Source organism: Solanum stenotomum, chromosome 1 (genome assembly GCF_019186545.1).
Source record: "Solanum stenotomum isolate F172 chromosome 1, ASM1918654v1, whole genome shotgun sequence".
NCBI classification, from domain to species: domain Eukaryota; kingdom Viridiplantae; phylum Streptophyta; class Magnoliopsida; order Solanales; family Solanaceae; genus Solanum; species Solanum stenotomum.
Window position 1 is genome coordinate 20,631,454 of NC_064282.1, and position 16,699 is coordinate 20,648,152.

Sequence of the window (16,699 nt, forward strand, 5' to 3'; positions counted from 1 at the left end):
TTTCTTTGACCGCATCTTCGATTCACTAGAGGATAGTCCAGACATCAATAACGCAATTCTACAGCAATAAAGAGTCTACCATAGCAGTGGTAGAACTGAAACCATTAACTATGCACCATTTTAAACCAAAAGGAGAGAGACGACTTCAGCTTTGTTGTTGGTTCCATTGCCTAAGGGCAAGTTGAAAGTCATGATGGCTCTTCCTTTATAATCCCTAAGTACACCTCCCCCACCATAAGCTCCATTAATGCATCGATGTCTAATTTAAAAATAGGAGGAGAGGGTTTAATCCACTTGATCACTCCAACGACCTTTCATATTTTTATCAAAAATCAAACAAACATCTTCCCAACTTTCACTTAGGATGTTTTTTAATCTAGCTTTGATAAGTTGACAAATGTTGAATGTGATTAGAATGTTGGACCTGTTGATAGATGACTTTTCTGAATCATACTTGGAGTAACATCTTGATCTCCATAGCTCCCATATCACTATGAGTGGCATAATTTTGAGGATATATGCAACCACATAATTTTTGGCCTTGAAATTCTAGCATTCGATTAATAAGCTTCTAAGAGTTCTGTTTCTATAACTGATGCCTAACCATCCTGCAAATCTTTGCCGTATTGTTTGTGCATATTCTCCACTATAAAACAGGTGTTCAACATTCTCCCTGGTTGGTGGTGTCATACCTGCAATCGTACAACAACTATAATTAGTATTGTATGAGATTTCAATAAATTATACTTAAATTTATTAGAATATTTCATTTAGATTCGAACTACGTAATATTTTAATTGAATTCCTATGATTCAATTAGATACTTTCCGTTTAAAATTTTAAAAAAATCTTTTCACATGTTTTCTTCTGCCTATTAGGTAGTCAAGTTAACTACTTAAAATAATTATCTCTTTTATAAACACACATCAACCTATGGTAACACATGATGTTTTTGTGGCTTATTGATATAGATGCATATATTTAAAGGAGATAACATATTTTATATGGTTAGCTGAATCACCTAATCGATAATAAAAACACGTGCAAAAAATTAATAATTGAACGAAAAACATCTAATTGGAACATTTTATTAGGTGTTGATATGTTTAATTAGAACATGTCTAGTTTGAATATCTAAATAGAATATCGTGACAAGTTTAAAAGATTGACTATATAACTAGTAAGCCTTTAGATTTTAATACCTTACATTTTTTGTTGTTGGGAGATGTGGAGCGAGACGATGTGTTACTATACAGTATGTCGTCAAAAACACATTCTTACAAACAAAGTAGGTCATTCGAGCTCAATTGTAGTATAACATGCTCATCGAAAATCAATAAAGATTGGGATGGAATGAAGATCTCTTCCACCTTAGTCAAAAGTTTAAGTTTAAACTCTTGATACCAAAATGAATTATGTTAAAAAATGAATTTTTGAAATAAATTTGAATTAGTTGAGACCTCGAAAAAAATATTGAATAAAGTATGGAAAGAAAAACAAATATGCCCACTGGAATTGTTACGGTACAAATATGTCCGACCAAAGGACCTCTCAACGTCTTTGTTTTTTTAAGTAATAAATAACCGCGTTGATGTTTTCCTTTTTTTATATACACAGAGTATCAGTTGGGCAGCTCTTATCTTGTGAGTGAACATCACCCTTCCACTATCTCTCTCTCTTTCAGATGTGTCACTGTCTTTCTCTGCTTTGTAGTAACACTTTCAACACTCACCACAGAAACTAATTACTACTGTACAAACATCCTTTGTCTTCTATTGGTCCGGAGTTTCAAGAATTTCATTTCTCGGTATCATGATAAGTCACTTTCCTCTTTACTCTGCCTAAAATCCGGTAAAGTTTTCATCTTCTTGAAACACCCTTTTCAAGAAAGTGCTCTGTTCTTTGTCCTGTTTGATGAACTGTTCAAGAAAGTAAGAAAAATATAGTTTCGGAATAAAGTTAGTGATTTTTTTTTTGTTTTGATCATGAAAAAGGTTGTCTTTTTATGATATTCAAGAAATTCGTTAAGGGTTTTGAGAATTTCTTGAAGTTTGATTTATGATCAAGGAGGGAAAGGGGGATTTTGTTGTTTGGGGTTCTTGAGTTTGGTCTTTCTTCTCTTGCTCTGCCGATTTCTTGGAAATTTGGGTTTGTCTTGATATTTGAGAGAAAGGAGAATTATGGAGTTGCTGTGGTTTATCAAGAACCAGCATGAAGTGTAGGTAAGGTAGTTTTGTATGTTTACTGGTTTTCCTTTTCTTCTGAAATTTGATTTTTCACTTGTTTCTTGAATGCCAAAATATGTAATCAATTAGGTGCCTTTGTTCTCATTCTCAGTTTTTTCAGTAATGGTTTAGGGGTTTCTATGTTATGGATGGGGTCACTATCTTTTTGTTGTGTAGGGTTGGTTGCTGCTCAGCATAGTCTTTTCAATATCTTTTTTGACAGGCAAAGTTAGAGGAAGCTGCAATTGAGCTTTGAGGGATCAAAGAAAAATGGCTTACCAGAGGAAGGGATCTGATCTGCAGCCGCAGCGGCGTATTCTGCGGACGCAGACTGCTGGTAATTTAGGGGAGTCAATGATGGACAGTGAAGTAGTGCCATCATCTCTAAGTGAAATTGCGCCCATTCTTCGTGTTGCCAACGAGGTCGAGAACAGCAACCCCAGGGTAGCTTATCTATGTAAGTGATACCTGTCAACTTTTGGTGCTGAAGAACATGAACTTAGATTTTTGCTCATATTTACTTATCATGTATATTTGTCAAAATTTTTGTTCCTAAAATATGTTAGAATTTGGCATGTAGTTTGAAATGTATGTATGGCCAAGCAGACTACAGAAACTTGAGTCAGTGGGAGATTGTTTTTACAAATTTATGCTGTCTTTTCACTCTGCTCCCTTTGTGAGCAACTGTGAGAAATGTGGTAGAGGTGACAAGTAGGTTGAACAACTTATTTCAATACATTAAGATAAAGTTGTTCTCATGGGCTTAAAAAGGAAGTCAGGAATAACCTTTTGCCTATAATATAATATAATTGAAGCTAACTATCATAATAAATACTGGATTAATCCATTTCCTGGCCGCATGATAAACTGAATGGTCAAGCTAATAGTTAGTTATCTTCTTTGTTTAATTAACATAACTCTGCTGCTCAGTAATTAGCATCTTTAGGATGCCTTTACCCTCCAATGCAACCAAAGTTCCTCTTTCCTTTGCTTTTAGTACTGGTGGAGGATATGATACCCTGCAGATTGTGCAACTATCTGATGCAGTTTGTCTCCTGCAATCAAATCAGGTCGATTCTATGCCTTTGAAAAAGCTCACCGGTTAGATCCAACATCAAGTGGACGTGGAGTTCGCCAGTTCAAAACTTCCCTTCTTCAACGGTTAGAAAAGGTAAACTGTTTTATATCACCACTATTGATATGCTTGCCATGGTATATGTTTAATATGGTGATGTTTCAACTTAATATTTTTTGTGTGCCGGTATTAGTCAATCATAGTGTGATTTAGATTTCTGTGCAGCTTTATTCTTATACTATATGGAGGGAAAAAGTGGAGAGATAGCAGTCTCCATATGCAAAGTCAGTAGCACATAAGCATATTAGTAGAACCATATGTGAACACAAAATGGAGCAATCTTTCTTGGCTTTTCCAGATGATCAAGAAAACCTTATTCCATGTGTGGTATTTAATGTAGTCACGTTCAATAGGTACAACACCTTTAACGTAAGTTATAGTTGAAGGAATAGGTAGATTAAAAGAAGATTGAGAATTGGTGATAGTGAGGAAGAAGAGATATTGAAAGCCATGAGAAGCTGTAAGTGTTTAGCCTAAGGTTACTCGCGACAAATATTTAATCTAGAAACTGTCTCCATAGTTGATTCAATTGGGTGATCATTGGACATCTGCTCATGCTATCATCCAAACTTCAGTCTTAGACATGAACAATTGGGTTGTCCACTAAAATCTTTGATCCAGTATTTTTGGTGTTTATTTGGCTTTCTGTTCGTTAGATCCTACAAGTATATGCAACTTAGTACCCTGTTAGTACCCTATTTTCTCTGTGCTTCCATCACTTTTAGTGGTTCTAAAATATCAATGTCATTGAGGAACTTTGTTTATTTTCACATTTTGCAGGAAAATGAAACGACCCTAGCTGGAAGGACAAAAAGTGATGCTCGTGAAATGCAGAGTTTCTACCAGCATTACTATAGGAAGTATATTCAGGCTTTGCAGAATGCTGCTGATAAAGCTGATCGGTATATTCAAGACATACTGAGGCTGCCTACTTTACTTTGCTGTTAGATTTTCTTCATGCTGATTCTGTTTGGCCGTTTCTCTTTGTGCTTTCTTTTAGTGCACGACTTACAAAAGCATACCAAACAGCTGCTGTTCTTTTTGAGGTCTTGAAAGCTGTTAACCTGACAGAAGCTGTGGAAGTGTCTGACGAGGTAGACAAGCATTTGCAAATATGTTTTTCCAATCTATTCAAGTTGCTATAGGTATATAGGGCTCCCAATAACGTCTTTGCCAATAAGAGATATTGTTGTTAGAAGTGGATGTGTTGTGTATATGCCTCAGCTCCTTGTCTATCTTCCTGGCTTATCCTCTATTTTATATGCATTTCACATGTAGATTTTGGAAGCTCATACAAAGGTTGCCGAGAAGACTGAGATACTAGTTCCGTATAATATACTTCCACTTGATCCTGATAGTTCAAATCAAGCAATTATGAGATATCCCGAGGTTGGGTTCTAGTCCCTTTTCGTGTTTTCTAGACTTTACTTTGATGATGCTTCTGTCATATGCTTTTTCTTACATTTTTCATAGATTCAAGCTACTGTCACTGCTCTTCGCAATACAAGAGGTCTTCCATGGCCAAAAAACCATAAGAAGAAAGTTGATGAAGATATTCTGGACTGGCTTCAAGCTATGTTTGGTTTTCAGGTGCAGTTTTCTACGATATTCTGGGAACACACATCAGATGAGTTATGTAAACATTATGAGTTACTGTGTTTCACAATGTTATTTTGTAATTGGAATTGACAAGCAGAAAGATAATGTGGCGAATCAGCGGGAGCATCTGATTCTGTTGTTGGCAAATGTTCACATCCGACAATTTCCAAAGCTTGATCAACAACCGAAGGTTATTATTTGTCATCTATTTTATATGAAATAGCACTTTTTATCTCTTTGTTTTTGTTTCTGACTTTGACATCCACATCACTCTCACTAGCTGGATGACCTGGCACTTACTGATGTTATGAAGAAACTTTTCAAAAACTACAAAAAATGGTGCAAGTATCTTGGTCGCAAGAGCAGTCTTTGGTGAGCTAATCTCCTTTTTTATCAATCAGTTGATATTGAGGTGTTTACTAGTACTGGCAGCTTTGTTAATTGATAGCCATGCAGTGGCAAGCTAAGTTGCTCGGACTCTTCACTTTTGGTGCCGTGCCCATGTTGACGTGGCGTGGCTGTCGTATCCATACCGGATTTGGTTAACCGATTTTGGGTTCTTTGACCAAAATCGATAGAGAAATTTGGGACAAATACGTATGATTTTCATAATTTTAAAAAAAAGCTACGGTGGAACTATAGAAAATGGATAACCTTGTATAGAGAAATTTCTAATTCAGTCCTTTACCTTTTATCTACTTATGGTATTCTCATCAATATTTTCTCTTCGGAATACCTTATATGTTTTCCACATAATGTCTCATAGTTTGACATATAACTCTTTTAGATATTTGAATTATATTTAGTCGAATCCCTGCACGGTCGCACCTGTATCCGTACCCTCAAATCTTAAAATTTAGATTATGAATGATCCGACATCTATATCTACACCCGTATTGGACGCCCGCGCCCAAGTCCAAGTAACTTAGGTTGCAAGTATTATCGTCTACTGGCATGCTGTTATGGACAGTGGTCAAGTTGGGATCTTAAGTAGGTTGGGCAGTTCTAATTGCAATCAATTAACACCAATTATTAATGGAAAGTGAAAACATGAAAAGGTAATAAAAAGTCAAGTGGAGATGGTCAACTCTTGGAGACAAGGCCAACTTTGGTGTTTAATTGATGGGAAAGAGAAGAAAGTAGGACCAATTTTGTTTTTATAAAGACTACCGTCATACCAGATTTATTGGGAGCTCACTTAGTAGTATACCTCAATGCATACTTTTCTTCTGATGAAAATCTGAATTTCTTCTATCGTTCCACTCTCAATTGAGACTGGTATGACAAATATCCTTCAAACTATAGCCCTGCCTGTGACTTCTAAATTTTGTCCAGTCTATTAGTTTCACTAATTTTACCTATTTTTGCTTGCAGGCTGCCAACTATCCAGCAAGAAGTGCAACAGCGGAAATTACTATACATGGGTCTTTATCTTCTTATATGGGGAGAAGCTGCAAATTTAAGATTCATGCCTGAGTGCCTATGCTATATTTATCATCATGTATGGCGTAATTGTTTGTATCTTTAAGTGTTTGCCTGTACCTGGTTGTGTCAGTTTCTGTTATTTTGTTTTTAGGTTCTAGAACTTGATTTATCTGTTACATCGTGTTATTACTTCTCCGAGACATTGAATCATAATTTCTTTTGGATCATCTGTCACAAGTATCTAATTAATCATCATCTCTTACTCAATAGAATATCCAAGGTTGCTAAGTGTATAATAAAAAGAGATCGTGTTACTCATTAATTTTGAAAAGTAGCCATTTTGAGAACTGACACTCGTATCATTGAACTTGGCATTTGAATGTTCAAAAATTCAAAATTGTGAGTTCTGTCAGTTAACTTATTTTAGAGAAGTGTTTATTAGTTGAAAGTTAATAGCGATTCTTACAAAATATGTATTTACCCTTATATTGATATTGTATACATATCATTATATACGTAAAAGAGGAGCATCAGACTTGGAATCAGTCGTCATATCTTTATCTTTCATGTCAAAAGACTTCTCCATGAGTGCAGTTTCTGTACTTTCTTAGAAGATGTCAAGCTGTTATTTATGAAACTGACTTCATATATCTTATGTTGTTTAGTTTCAGACTTGTTTACCCTATCTGCTACTTTTATATTTTAGGTTTTCCAGTACATTTACTAGTTGCAAATCTTGATTCAGATGGCATTTGAACTTTACGGTATGCTGGCAGGAAGTGTTAGTCCCATGACAGGCGAAACTATAAAACCTGCTTATGGTGGTTCAGATGAGGCTTTCTTGTGGAAAGTAGTGACTCCCATCTATAACACTATAGCCAAGGTGTTTCTCCTGCACTGCAACCCAAAGCAACAAGATTTCTTCTTTTGAGAGCACACCTTTATTTTATTTTACTTTTCTGCCTGAACAATCAGGAAGCTAAAAGGAGCAAAGAAAAGTCAAAACATTCTCAGTGGAGAAACTATGATGATTTAAATGAGTATTTCTGGTATATTCTTTTACTTTATCTGAATCTCCATTCTCTTTTGTAATGTACACTGATGATTTGCATGGCATTGCAGGTCAGTCAATTGCTTCAGGCTGGGCTGGCCAATGCGTGCTGATGCTGATTTCTTCCATCTTCCTCCTGAAGAACAACTGGCTGATGTAAGTAATATCACCTATTATTTTTCCTTCAGTGTGCTTTCCATTTTCCTTGCAAGAGCTCCTACTATGTGATGATTTTCACACAAACAAATTATCTTCCTATTTTAGATACTTTTAACTGTTGTAACTGTTAAAAGTGTTTTCTTAGTGAAATTGTTTTATGCCAAAGAGAGAAACTACCTCATCAACAAAAGGTTGTTATGCATGTTCTGTTTCAACCTTGTCTACCTCCACTTAATTGTCTATAGGCTCAGTTCTCTTCTCCCATCAGTGCAGGCTCAATTATCAGCTAGATAATTATCACCCGGTGTCTCCATCCCTCATATAACACTCTCCACCATTATCATATATTCATGAAATGTCCTACCTGTTGATTTTCTATCACATTAGATTTTCCTTAATGTTTCCATAACGATGAGGACAAAGTCAACAAACTGTGTATCTAAAGTTAAGCATAATTTTGACAAATATGCTCAGACGTTATAATCACTGTAGGTAAAGTTCCTAACATGAAATTGCTAAAGAGAAAATGGATAAATTGATCTAGTCAACATGAATATAGGGAGATAATGGATATTGCCTTTGATATTTTCAAACCTAAAGAAGGGGGCACATTAGAACTTCCGGAAATTCAGGGAATGTGTGATATTAACCCCTTCATATATGCCTTTGAAAAATGTTATGGTTCTGGTCTGCTATGAATATCTTTAGAGGTTATATAGCACAGGGCCAGTTGTTGTCAAGTAAAGCGCCTGGAGTTCCAGTGTCCTTGAAAACAATGACCTCAAGTCAGACCTCATATGTAATAGTAACCCCTTCAAAGATCGTCTTTTTGATCTAGTGCCAATTGAATTTTCTTTTTCCTCCATTGCATATCTATTAGGACCAAAGACCGACTGACAATGGGTAAATAACTGATATAAAACTTTACTGGGGAGGTGTCGAGAAGATGATAGCTTCGATGATGGCGTCGCGCCTGACAATAGGCTGTAAAGATAAATCATCGCCTAGAACATAAAAGACAAAGAAGTAAACTAATTTCACCAGAGGTACAGATGACCAGACTAGATTTTATTTGTCTGTGGTTTTATTCTTGGTGACTAATAGTAAAGAGAAAGAAGTGCTTAAAAAGGGATAATACTAGGTACAAATTATTATATCTTCTCCATTCATGATAAGCTGTAAAGGTATTACTTGTATTCATGAAGTATAAACCAATGTCATCATGTGTGAAGATAGCTAGATAATAAGGAGTTGGCTATTCATTCAGATAGTACATTCAGGAAGGTCTTTCTTGAAAGCTGGTTATGATGATAGAGGAAAACCCTTCAACAACATTAGTATATATTGGGGGGTAGATTCAGTGCTTAAGTAGAAATTTTGTGTAATTTTAGGCATAAGATTAAGGTATCAAACCGTCATAGTGTTGCATGCGGTCCAGTAAACTAGATGAACCCATAGAGCATCGATGAGCTATCAAACATAAAATTAACTAAATTATTTTTCTCTTAGAGGTGGTACATGAGCTTTTCTCTAACATATAATAGCTTGGTCATCTACGAGGAAGTATGCATGACCATTTACACCTGTGTTTGGCAAAAGATATGCTGCTTGTTCTTTATGTGGGAGAACATCTGAACAGTGGTATATATTATTGATTTGGTCATGGTAATGGAGTTTGGCATGATTTCAGTTTTGAGATGACGGAATTTCACTACTTTCTGTTTGCTATTTTTCCCAGTGTTTTACTGTTGAGATTTCATGTAATATCTTTAATCATGTCTTTTGTAATATTGAGTGTTGTTGAAGAGTTCCACATTGGCCTTTTATGAGATGGTGGTTTCTTTATATGGCTCTGGCAATCCTCACCTCTTGAGCTAGCTTTTGGGGTTGAGTTAGGTCTAAGATCCATTTCTTTATATGGTATTAGAGCATAACCCATCCCAATTCTCGTTTCTCAATATTGTGCCCCCATATTAAAAATTGCCCAAGCTCCATATGTCCACACCTGGCCTGAGGTGTGTGTGTGTTGAAGAGTCCCACATTGGGCTCTTATGGGATGGGTGTTCTTTTTATTTGGCTGGGGCAATCCTCACCTCTTGAACAAACTTTTGGGGTTGAGTTAGGGCCAAGGTCCATTTCTTTACAAGTGCTATTTGAAACAACTAATCTGTTACAATCAAGTGTTGCACATTTAATGTAAATATTGATCATATTCAGGCAAATGAAGCAATTAAAAGGAACCATTGGATGGGGAAAATCAATTTTGTCGAGACACGCTCGTTTTGGCACATCTTTAGGAGTTTTGATAGGATGTGGGGCTTTTTTATTTTATGCTTACAGGTTAGTCTCCCTTTTTCCTTTGTTTTAATATCTTTTCTTTTATTTTCTCATTATTTGTTTGGCATGTAGAGTGTCTTCTGATGCCGGTTTACCTTGTTTACTGAAGGCAATGATCATTATTGCATGGAATGGGTCTGGCAATCTTGGTTCTATTTTTGAAGGAGACGTGTTCAAGAGAGTGATGAGCATTTTCATAACAGCCGCCATACTGAAGCTTGCTCAAGGTGAGGATTTATTTTTGCCTAAGACTGGCTAGATTATAATTTAATATTCTTTTTGCTGTTGTTAGTTTCCTCATTTTTTACAATGTGGCTTCTGACAATGTGAAAGTAAATCACTTGGAGGGCATTAAATGGAAGTTGTATGATCCTATCATTATGAAATGTCATATCTCATGATGTGGGGAAGTACTCAACTAGTTTCTGTTTTTCAACTGTCTTGATGAATATTGTTAAATGAAAAGTTTCTCTAGATCAGTTACATTGAGAAGGCCCTCACTGTTTTGTAATGAAAAAAATGCTCCAACTTGTTGAAACCAATTGTATAACATTGTTAAATGAAAAGTTTCTCAAGATCAGTTACTTTGAGAAGGCCCTCACTGTTTTGTGATTAAAAAAAACTTGTTTAAACCAATTGTATAACATTGTTAAATGAACAGTTTATCAAGATCTGTTACATTAAGAAAACCACCACTGTTTTGTGTTAAGAAAATGCTCCAATTTGTTTAAATCAATTGCATAACGGCAGGACTCTTTCATTCGTAGCATTCTCCCGTGTTTGAGACCAATGGTTAACACTCGAGATGAATGATCAAAGAGCTTATGAGAAGATTGAAACCTTAAATGAACATGCAATAAGAGAGGCTTGATGTCATCAAAGGCAGAACTGAAATTTTGAGTTTATGGGTTGTGAATTCTAGAAAATGCAGTTTTATTGGGTTCTTTATAATTTTTTATGCATACTACAACAACAACAACAACAACAACAACATACCCAGTGAAATCCCACTAGGTGGGGTCTGGGGAGGGTAGAGTGTACACAGACCTTGTCACTACCTCGTGGAGGTAGAGAGGCTGTTTCCGAAAGACCCTCAGCTCAAGTACAACAAATCCAAATTAAAGGGGAGGAAAACAGTGTACAAAACATACCATCCAATAAGAAAGATAGTGAATAATCAACAGAGGAGACAGTAGCCTCAATAGCACAATGAGAGAAGTGAAACGCGATAAACAACATAAGGCTATAGGTATCACAGACAAGAACTGCAAGTGCAAGGCTAAGACTACTACACACGCTAACAACCTAGACCCTCGCAAGAAAGGATAACACGCTAGCCTTACTACCCTTCAACCTTAATACGCGACCTCCACTCCTTCCTATCTAGAGTCATGTCTTCGGTAATGTGAAGCTGAGCCAAGTCCTGTCTAATCAACTCTCCCCAATACTTCTTAGGCCTACCTCTACCCCTCCGCGTACCCTCTACAACCAGCCCCTCACACCTCCTCACTGGGGCGTCTTCGCACCGTCTCTTCACATGTCCAAACCATCTCAGTCTCGCTTCCCTCAGCTTGTCCACCACAGAGGCCACTCCCACCTTCTCCCGGATAACTTCATTCCTAATCTTATCACTCCTAGTGTGCCCACACATCCATCTCAACATCCTCATCTCCGCAACCTGCATTTTCTGAACATGTGAGTTCTTGGCTGGCCAACACTCCGCTCCGTACAACAATGCCGGTCTAACTACCACTCTGTAGAACTTACCTTTAAGTCTAGGTGGAATTTTCTTATCACACAAGACTCTAGAGGCATTCCTCCATTTCATCCAAGCAACCCCAATGCGGTGTGTGACATCATCGTCGATGTCGCCACTTCCTTGGATTACAACCCCAAGATACTTAAAACTTTCTTTCTTAGGGATGATCTGTGTGGCAAGTCTCACTTCCATAATTTTTTATGCATACTAAGTATATCTTTTTAAGCTTAATGAGTTTGAGCCAAACCTATAGGGTTTTGCGTAAACTATAGACATAGCTCTGGGCTCTGGCTCCCCCCTGGATGTCATCATGCTGAGGGATTAAACATGAGTAACATGACTAGTTCCTATGCTTCTAAATTTGAACGTCCACCAATTATTTGTCATATACCTGCAAGCAATGTTGGAACTTTTTAATCTTAGCTAATAGCTATTATCAACAATCAATTATTGATCACATTGGTTAAATATAATTTAACTGGTCACAGACTTTGTTGTTCATAACTAATAACTTAAATAAACTAGTGACATTTCAGTGATGTCTACATCTGTCCTGATTTTCTTTGGATTGCTTATATGAGGAAAACACATGTTTCGTTGGGAGTTTATTGGCCTGAATGTCTAAGATATCTCCTTTTTAAAGAAAGAATCTGGATAGGTTTCTGAAGAAAAACTTGGATACGTGCTTTAAGTTTTGCAAAGGATGAGAAGCTTCTAGGGATTTTGTTGTGAATCAAGTCCTATTATTCATATACTTCGTCTTTATCTGTTTTAAAAAATCATTATAACTATGATTATTTTGTTGGCAATGCTATCTTGTGCATGTAGCGGTTCTGGATATAATCATGAGCTGGAAATCGAGACACAGCATGTCATTCTATGTCAAGCTAAGATATGTGTTTAAAGCTGTTGCAGCAGCAGCATGGGTGGTAGTGTTGCCAGTAACTTATGCATATAGCTGGAAAAATCCTCCAGAATTTGCACAGACTATTAAAAACTGGTTTGGAAATGGTTCAAGTTCGCCTTCTCTATTCATTATAGCAGTTCTTTTTTACCTGTCACCAAACATGCTATCTGCATTGCTGTTTGTTTTCCCTTTCATCCGCCGTTTTCTTGAGAGGTCAGATTACAAGATTGCGAGTTTGGTAATGTGGTGGTCCCAGGTATGCAAACATCTTTATTATTTTAGCTTATTTTTCAGTCTATTTCAAGTTTTTGAGTTCCCTTCTTTGGATATATTCCCTTTCTTCTGGGTGGTCTTTGATCTCATACTTCTAATATAATCTTTATTACAGCCTCGGCTTTATGTTGGAAGAGGCATGCATGAGGATGCATTTTCTCTTTTCAAGTAAGCTACTGCATTGATATTATTTAAAAACAACTTTCATTTTGTTCTGCTATTCTTTATGATTAATTATTTTATTGATTGTAATGCTGTTCTTTCCAGATACACACTATTTTGGGTTCTCCTCCTGGCTGCAAAATTGGCATTCAGTTTTTACGTAGAGGTGCTCCCTCATTTCTATTCTGTCATTATGCTCGTTTGACTGCTCTGAATAGGATTTCTATTTTTTCTACTATTTGCTTTGATAGCAAAATACTATTAGAGAACACATACGTAGATGGAAAAATTCCAAGTATTTAGTTTTTAGAGTTTGTGTATTTTTCATCTTACTTTTGAAAGTAATGCAAATAATACCTAACTTCAACATTTACGTGCAAAAACAGTACCTAATTCTAACAGTGTGTCAATTTTTGGAATTAAAAAAAAACAACATGCATCTTGCACATGAAGATTTAAAAAAATTCACGTATTTATCCGTTATTGTGTTATAAATTTCATTTGAAGTACTTAAGATTAGTTTTTATTTTTTAATATTATGATAAAATTCAGTTCTTCTCTTTTTGCGTTTTTATATAGATAAGTAAATGTCTATCTCAATTAGTTCAAGGTTCTTTAATTTTATTTAAATTTTAAATACTCAGGAAATAAAATATCTCATGCATGTAAAACTTTTATGTGCTATTTAAACATTGGTATAGTGAAATGAGAAAAGAAAAATCCACCAAGACTAGCTGTTTTACTTCTAAATGTCATGTTGGGGTTCTTTTTGTTTGGCTAATTCCGTTACTTTTTGTCATAAAATGCCACAGAAGTTCTATAAACATGAGATTGTCTTTTGTCTCTTGGGTATTAGAATTAAAGTTTATGTCACGCCCTGTCACGCCCCGAGCTACCACCGAGGCGCGGACACGGGACCTAGGACCACAAGTGATCCCAAGCTAACCCTACTGACATAATCTGAGCATACTATAATTAACATGAATACTGATGCGGAAGCTAAAATCATAAATAAAAAAAAGATGGGGAATACCCATATACTATAATTGAGAGAGTTTACTACAAAAGATATTAACTCATACTAGGCTGAAACTTACTATGTCTTAAAGTAAGCCTCTAAACTGACTAGAAATGTGCCCCCAAGGCCTAGCTCAAGTGGCAAAAAGGTGGAGGATTTGTGGCTTAGGTCGCAGGTTCAAGCCCCACACCATGCAAAGCGAAGCCCGGTATTTAAGTGGAGAAGGGTAGAGGGGCGGGCCCATTATCCACCGAGTTTAGAAGGCTGTGATTGGTCCAAAGGGCGGGTCACAGACGGATTTCTCGGTTATCAAAAAAAAAAAAAAAAAAAAAAAACTGACTAGAAATGTTGGGACATGCCCCAACTAGATCTAGCAAAACTGAAACTAAAAACTGAAAGCAGTAAGGATATCATTGATGTCTCTGGTCCTCGGAGGATGAGGACTCACCACTACTAATCTGCTGAGCTGAAAATCGGAAAACATATCATGTCTCTGGTCCTCGGAGGATGAGGACTCACCACTACTAATCTGCTGAGCTGAAATCGGAAAACGATCTAAGTGCAATCTGGATGCTGAGAGTCTGAACCTACATCACAAGAAGATGTAGCGCAAAATATGCGTCAGTACTGAAAGGTACCGAGCATGAGGATGGAGTATCGCTGAAATACATATATAACTGACCAAGCAAAAGCCAATGACATATATATGGATATAATAGAATGCCGAAAAATACTAAACATGATTGATCTGTATGCAATGACCAACTATGACATGCTGAAACTGAATACTAAACATGATCAATGCAAATGGAGTCTGACTGATTTGTGATCACCGATAATAAAACCACACGAGCTGAATGTGGAGTCCGATGTATACGCCCCATCGAGAGGATCCAATATACCCTGCCAGAGGTATAAAGGCATGCTTGCGTATCACTAATCCGTTGCCCATGGAAGGGACTTACAACCTACTTGGCTAGTAGTTTTGGGACTATTTTGGTACGCTAAATCCCAGTCCAACTCGGTATTATGCTAGTCCCAATGAATTTAGTAGTAAACTGATTATGACTAATTTTCTGTAATTGTTCTGGATAGCTCAAAACTAGACATGCAAACTGAACACAACAATTTAAACTGACATTGATGCATAATACTGAGGCATGTATAACTGATTTCTGATAAACTCTGACCTAACACATGCAATTCAAGAACTAAAGAAATACATAGCTAGGGTTTTGACATTCATACGATAATCTGTAGAAGACGGGACATGCTGATTTGGAACATTAAAACATAGCTAAAACGTGACATGCTGTTTGGACGTTAGAACATATAGTTAAAAAAGTGATTTCTAAATCGGAACGTTTTTAAAACAGTCTCTTCATGAAAATCGGCTGTAACTTTAGAAACTACCAGGGTTCATTCATAATCATTGACAAACGATCAATATTTGGATCATTCTAACATTTAAAACCCAAAATCAAGAAACGTTCAAGAACCCTAATTTCGTTCACAACATGGAATCAAGAATCGTCTGAATCCTAGGGATCTAACGGGCGAAAGGGACCCATTAATGAAATCCAACATACCTGGTGACGAAATCTCCACGAAAAACTATCAACTAAGGCTGGACTTGACTTTTCCGGCGACTTTCTAGCGTTTTCCGGCGGTGGCTAGGGATTAGCTAGGGTTTCGGCCGCCTCTCTCTCTACTCTCTTCTTTTCTTTTGTTTTAGTTAATTAAATGACTTAGGTAAGTTCTAGTTAGGTTTCTAGGATTTTAAATGACTAACTAAAACCCTTTTAATTTAGGAATTAAAAGAAGAGTGGGAAAAGACAAAAACACCCTTGACTTAAAAGCTGTCCAAATCCTGATGCGGCAGGGCACCTGCCAAATATGAAAATTCTGCAAATTTTTCCTTCACGAATCTGGGGTGTTACAGTTTCTTAATTAATTGAGATACAATTTATTCTTATAAAACTACCAAAAGGCAATAAATATATCTTACTGTAGTTATTGTTATATGTAATTTTTTTTAACTAAATAGTATTATATTAATAGGATCTGTGTGCATATTAAAGGTTTGATGTCAACTAATGAGTTCCATTCCCAAAAAAATAAAATACTAATAAATAAATGTAAACGAGCTTTGAGCCATTAAAAATGCTAACAAAATGGGTTATGAGCAATGCACTTGATCTTTTTCATCCAAAAGTTGCATTCAGATCAAAAAAAGAAAAAAGAAAGTAATGAATAACATAATTTTTGGATTACTCATATGATCTTTGAATCCTGAGGTTGGCCGACGTAAGATATTTACTCGTAGATAACCTTTATGATCCTTCAGCAAGCATGCAATTTCAATTAACTTTAAATCCAATTAACTTAGTGTTTTATCAATTTAAGTAGATTGTAAAATCTTTTGGATATTTATACAAGTTTTAAGCCAATATCAACTTTTAAATAAATTAAGCTATTTAAAATAGTAGAAGTTGATGACCAGGAAGTATAGGGGTGTGCGTAATTTGGTATATACCGAATTATCGAATCAAAACCGAAAATATCGGTAGTATATCTGGTATTTGGTAAGTTTTTAAAAAAATGATATTTTGGTACGATATTCGCTAGTTAGTAAAAACATACATTATA

General features: G+C 36.1%; 1 protein-coding gene across 1 annotated transcript in view; it reads left to right on the forward strand.

Annotated features, from left to right (window-relative positions):
* Window positions 1-2,448: 2,448 nt before the first annotated feature.
* Window positions 2,449-16,699, forward strand: part of LOC125878468 (callose synthase 2) — a 30,796-nt gene continuing 16,545 nt past the window's right edge. The window contains exons 1-17 of the mRNA XM_049559729.1: window positions 2,449-2,682; window positions 3,296-3,396; window positions 4,141-4,262; window positions 4,361-4,454; window positions 4,639-4,749; window positions 4,834-4,950; window positions 5,057-5,149; window positions 5,240-5,331; window positions 6,334-6,460; window positions 7,130-7,267; window positions 7,360-7,433; window positions 7,507-7,591; window positions 9,812-9,934; window positions 10,041-10,158; window positions 12,519-12,853; window positions 12,986-13,038; window positions 13,138-13,198. Of these exons, the coding sequence (XP_049415686.1) occupies window positions 2,496-2,682; window positions 3,296-3,396; window positions 4,141-4,262; window positions 4,361-4,454; window positions 4,639-4,749; window positions 4,834-4,950; window positions 5,057-5,149; window positions 5,240-5,331; window positions 6,334-6,460; window positions 7,130-7,267; window positions 7,360-7,433; window positions 7,507-7,591; window positions 9,812-9,934; window positions 10,041-10,158; window positions 12,519-12,853; window positions 12,986-13,038; window positions 13,138-13,198 (2,031 nt within the window). The 5' untranslated portion in view covers window positions 2,449-2,495. The remainder of the gene's footprint in view (window positions 2,683-3,295; window positions 3,397-4,140; window positions 4,263-4,360; window positions 4,455-4,638; window positions 4,750-4,833; window positions 4,951-5,056; window positions 5,150-5,239; window positions 5,332-6,333; window positions 6,461-7,129; window positions 7,268-7,359; window positions 7,434-7,506; window positions 7,592-9,811; window positions 9,935-10,040; window positions 10,159-12,518; window positions 12,854-12,985; window positions 13,039-13,137; window positions 13,199-16,699) is intronic.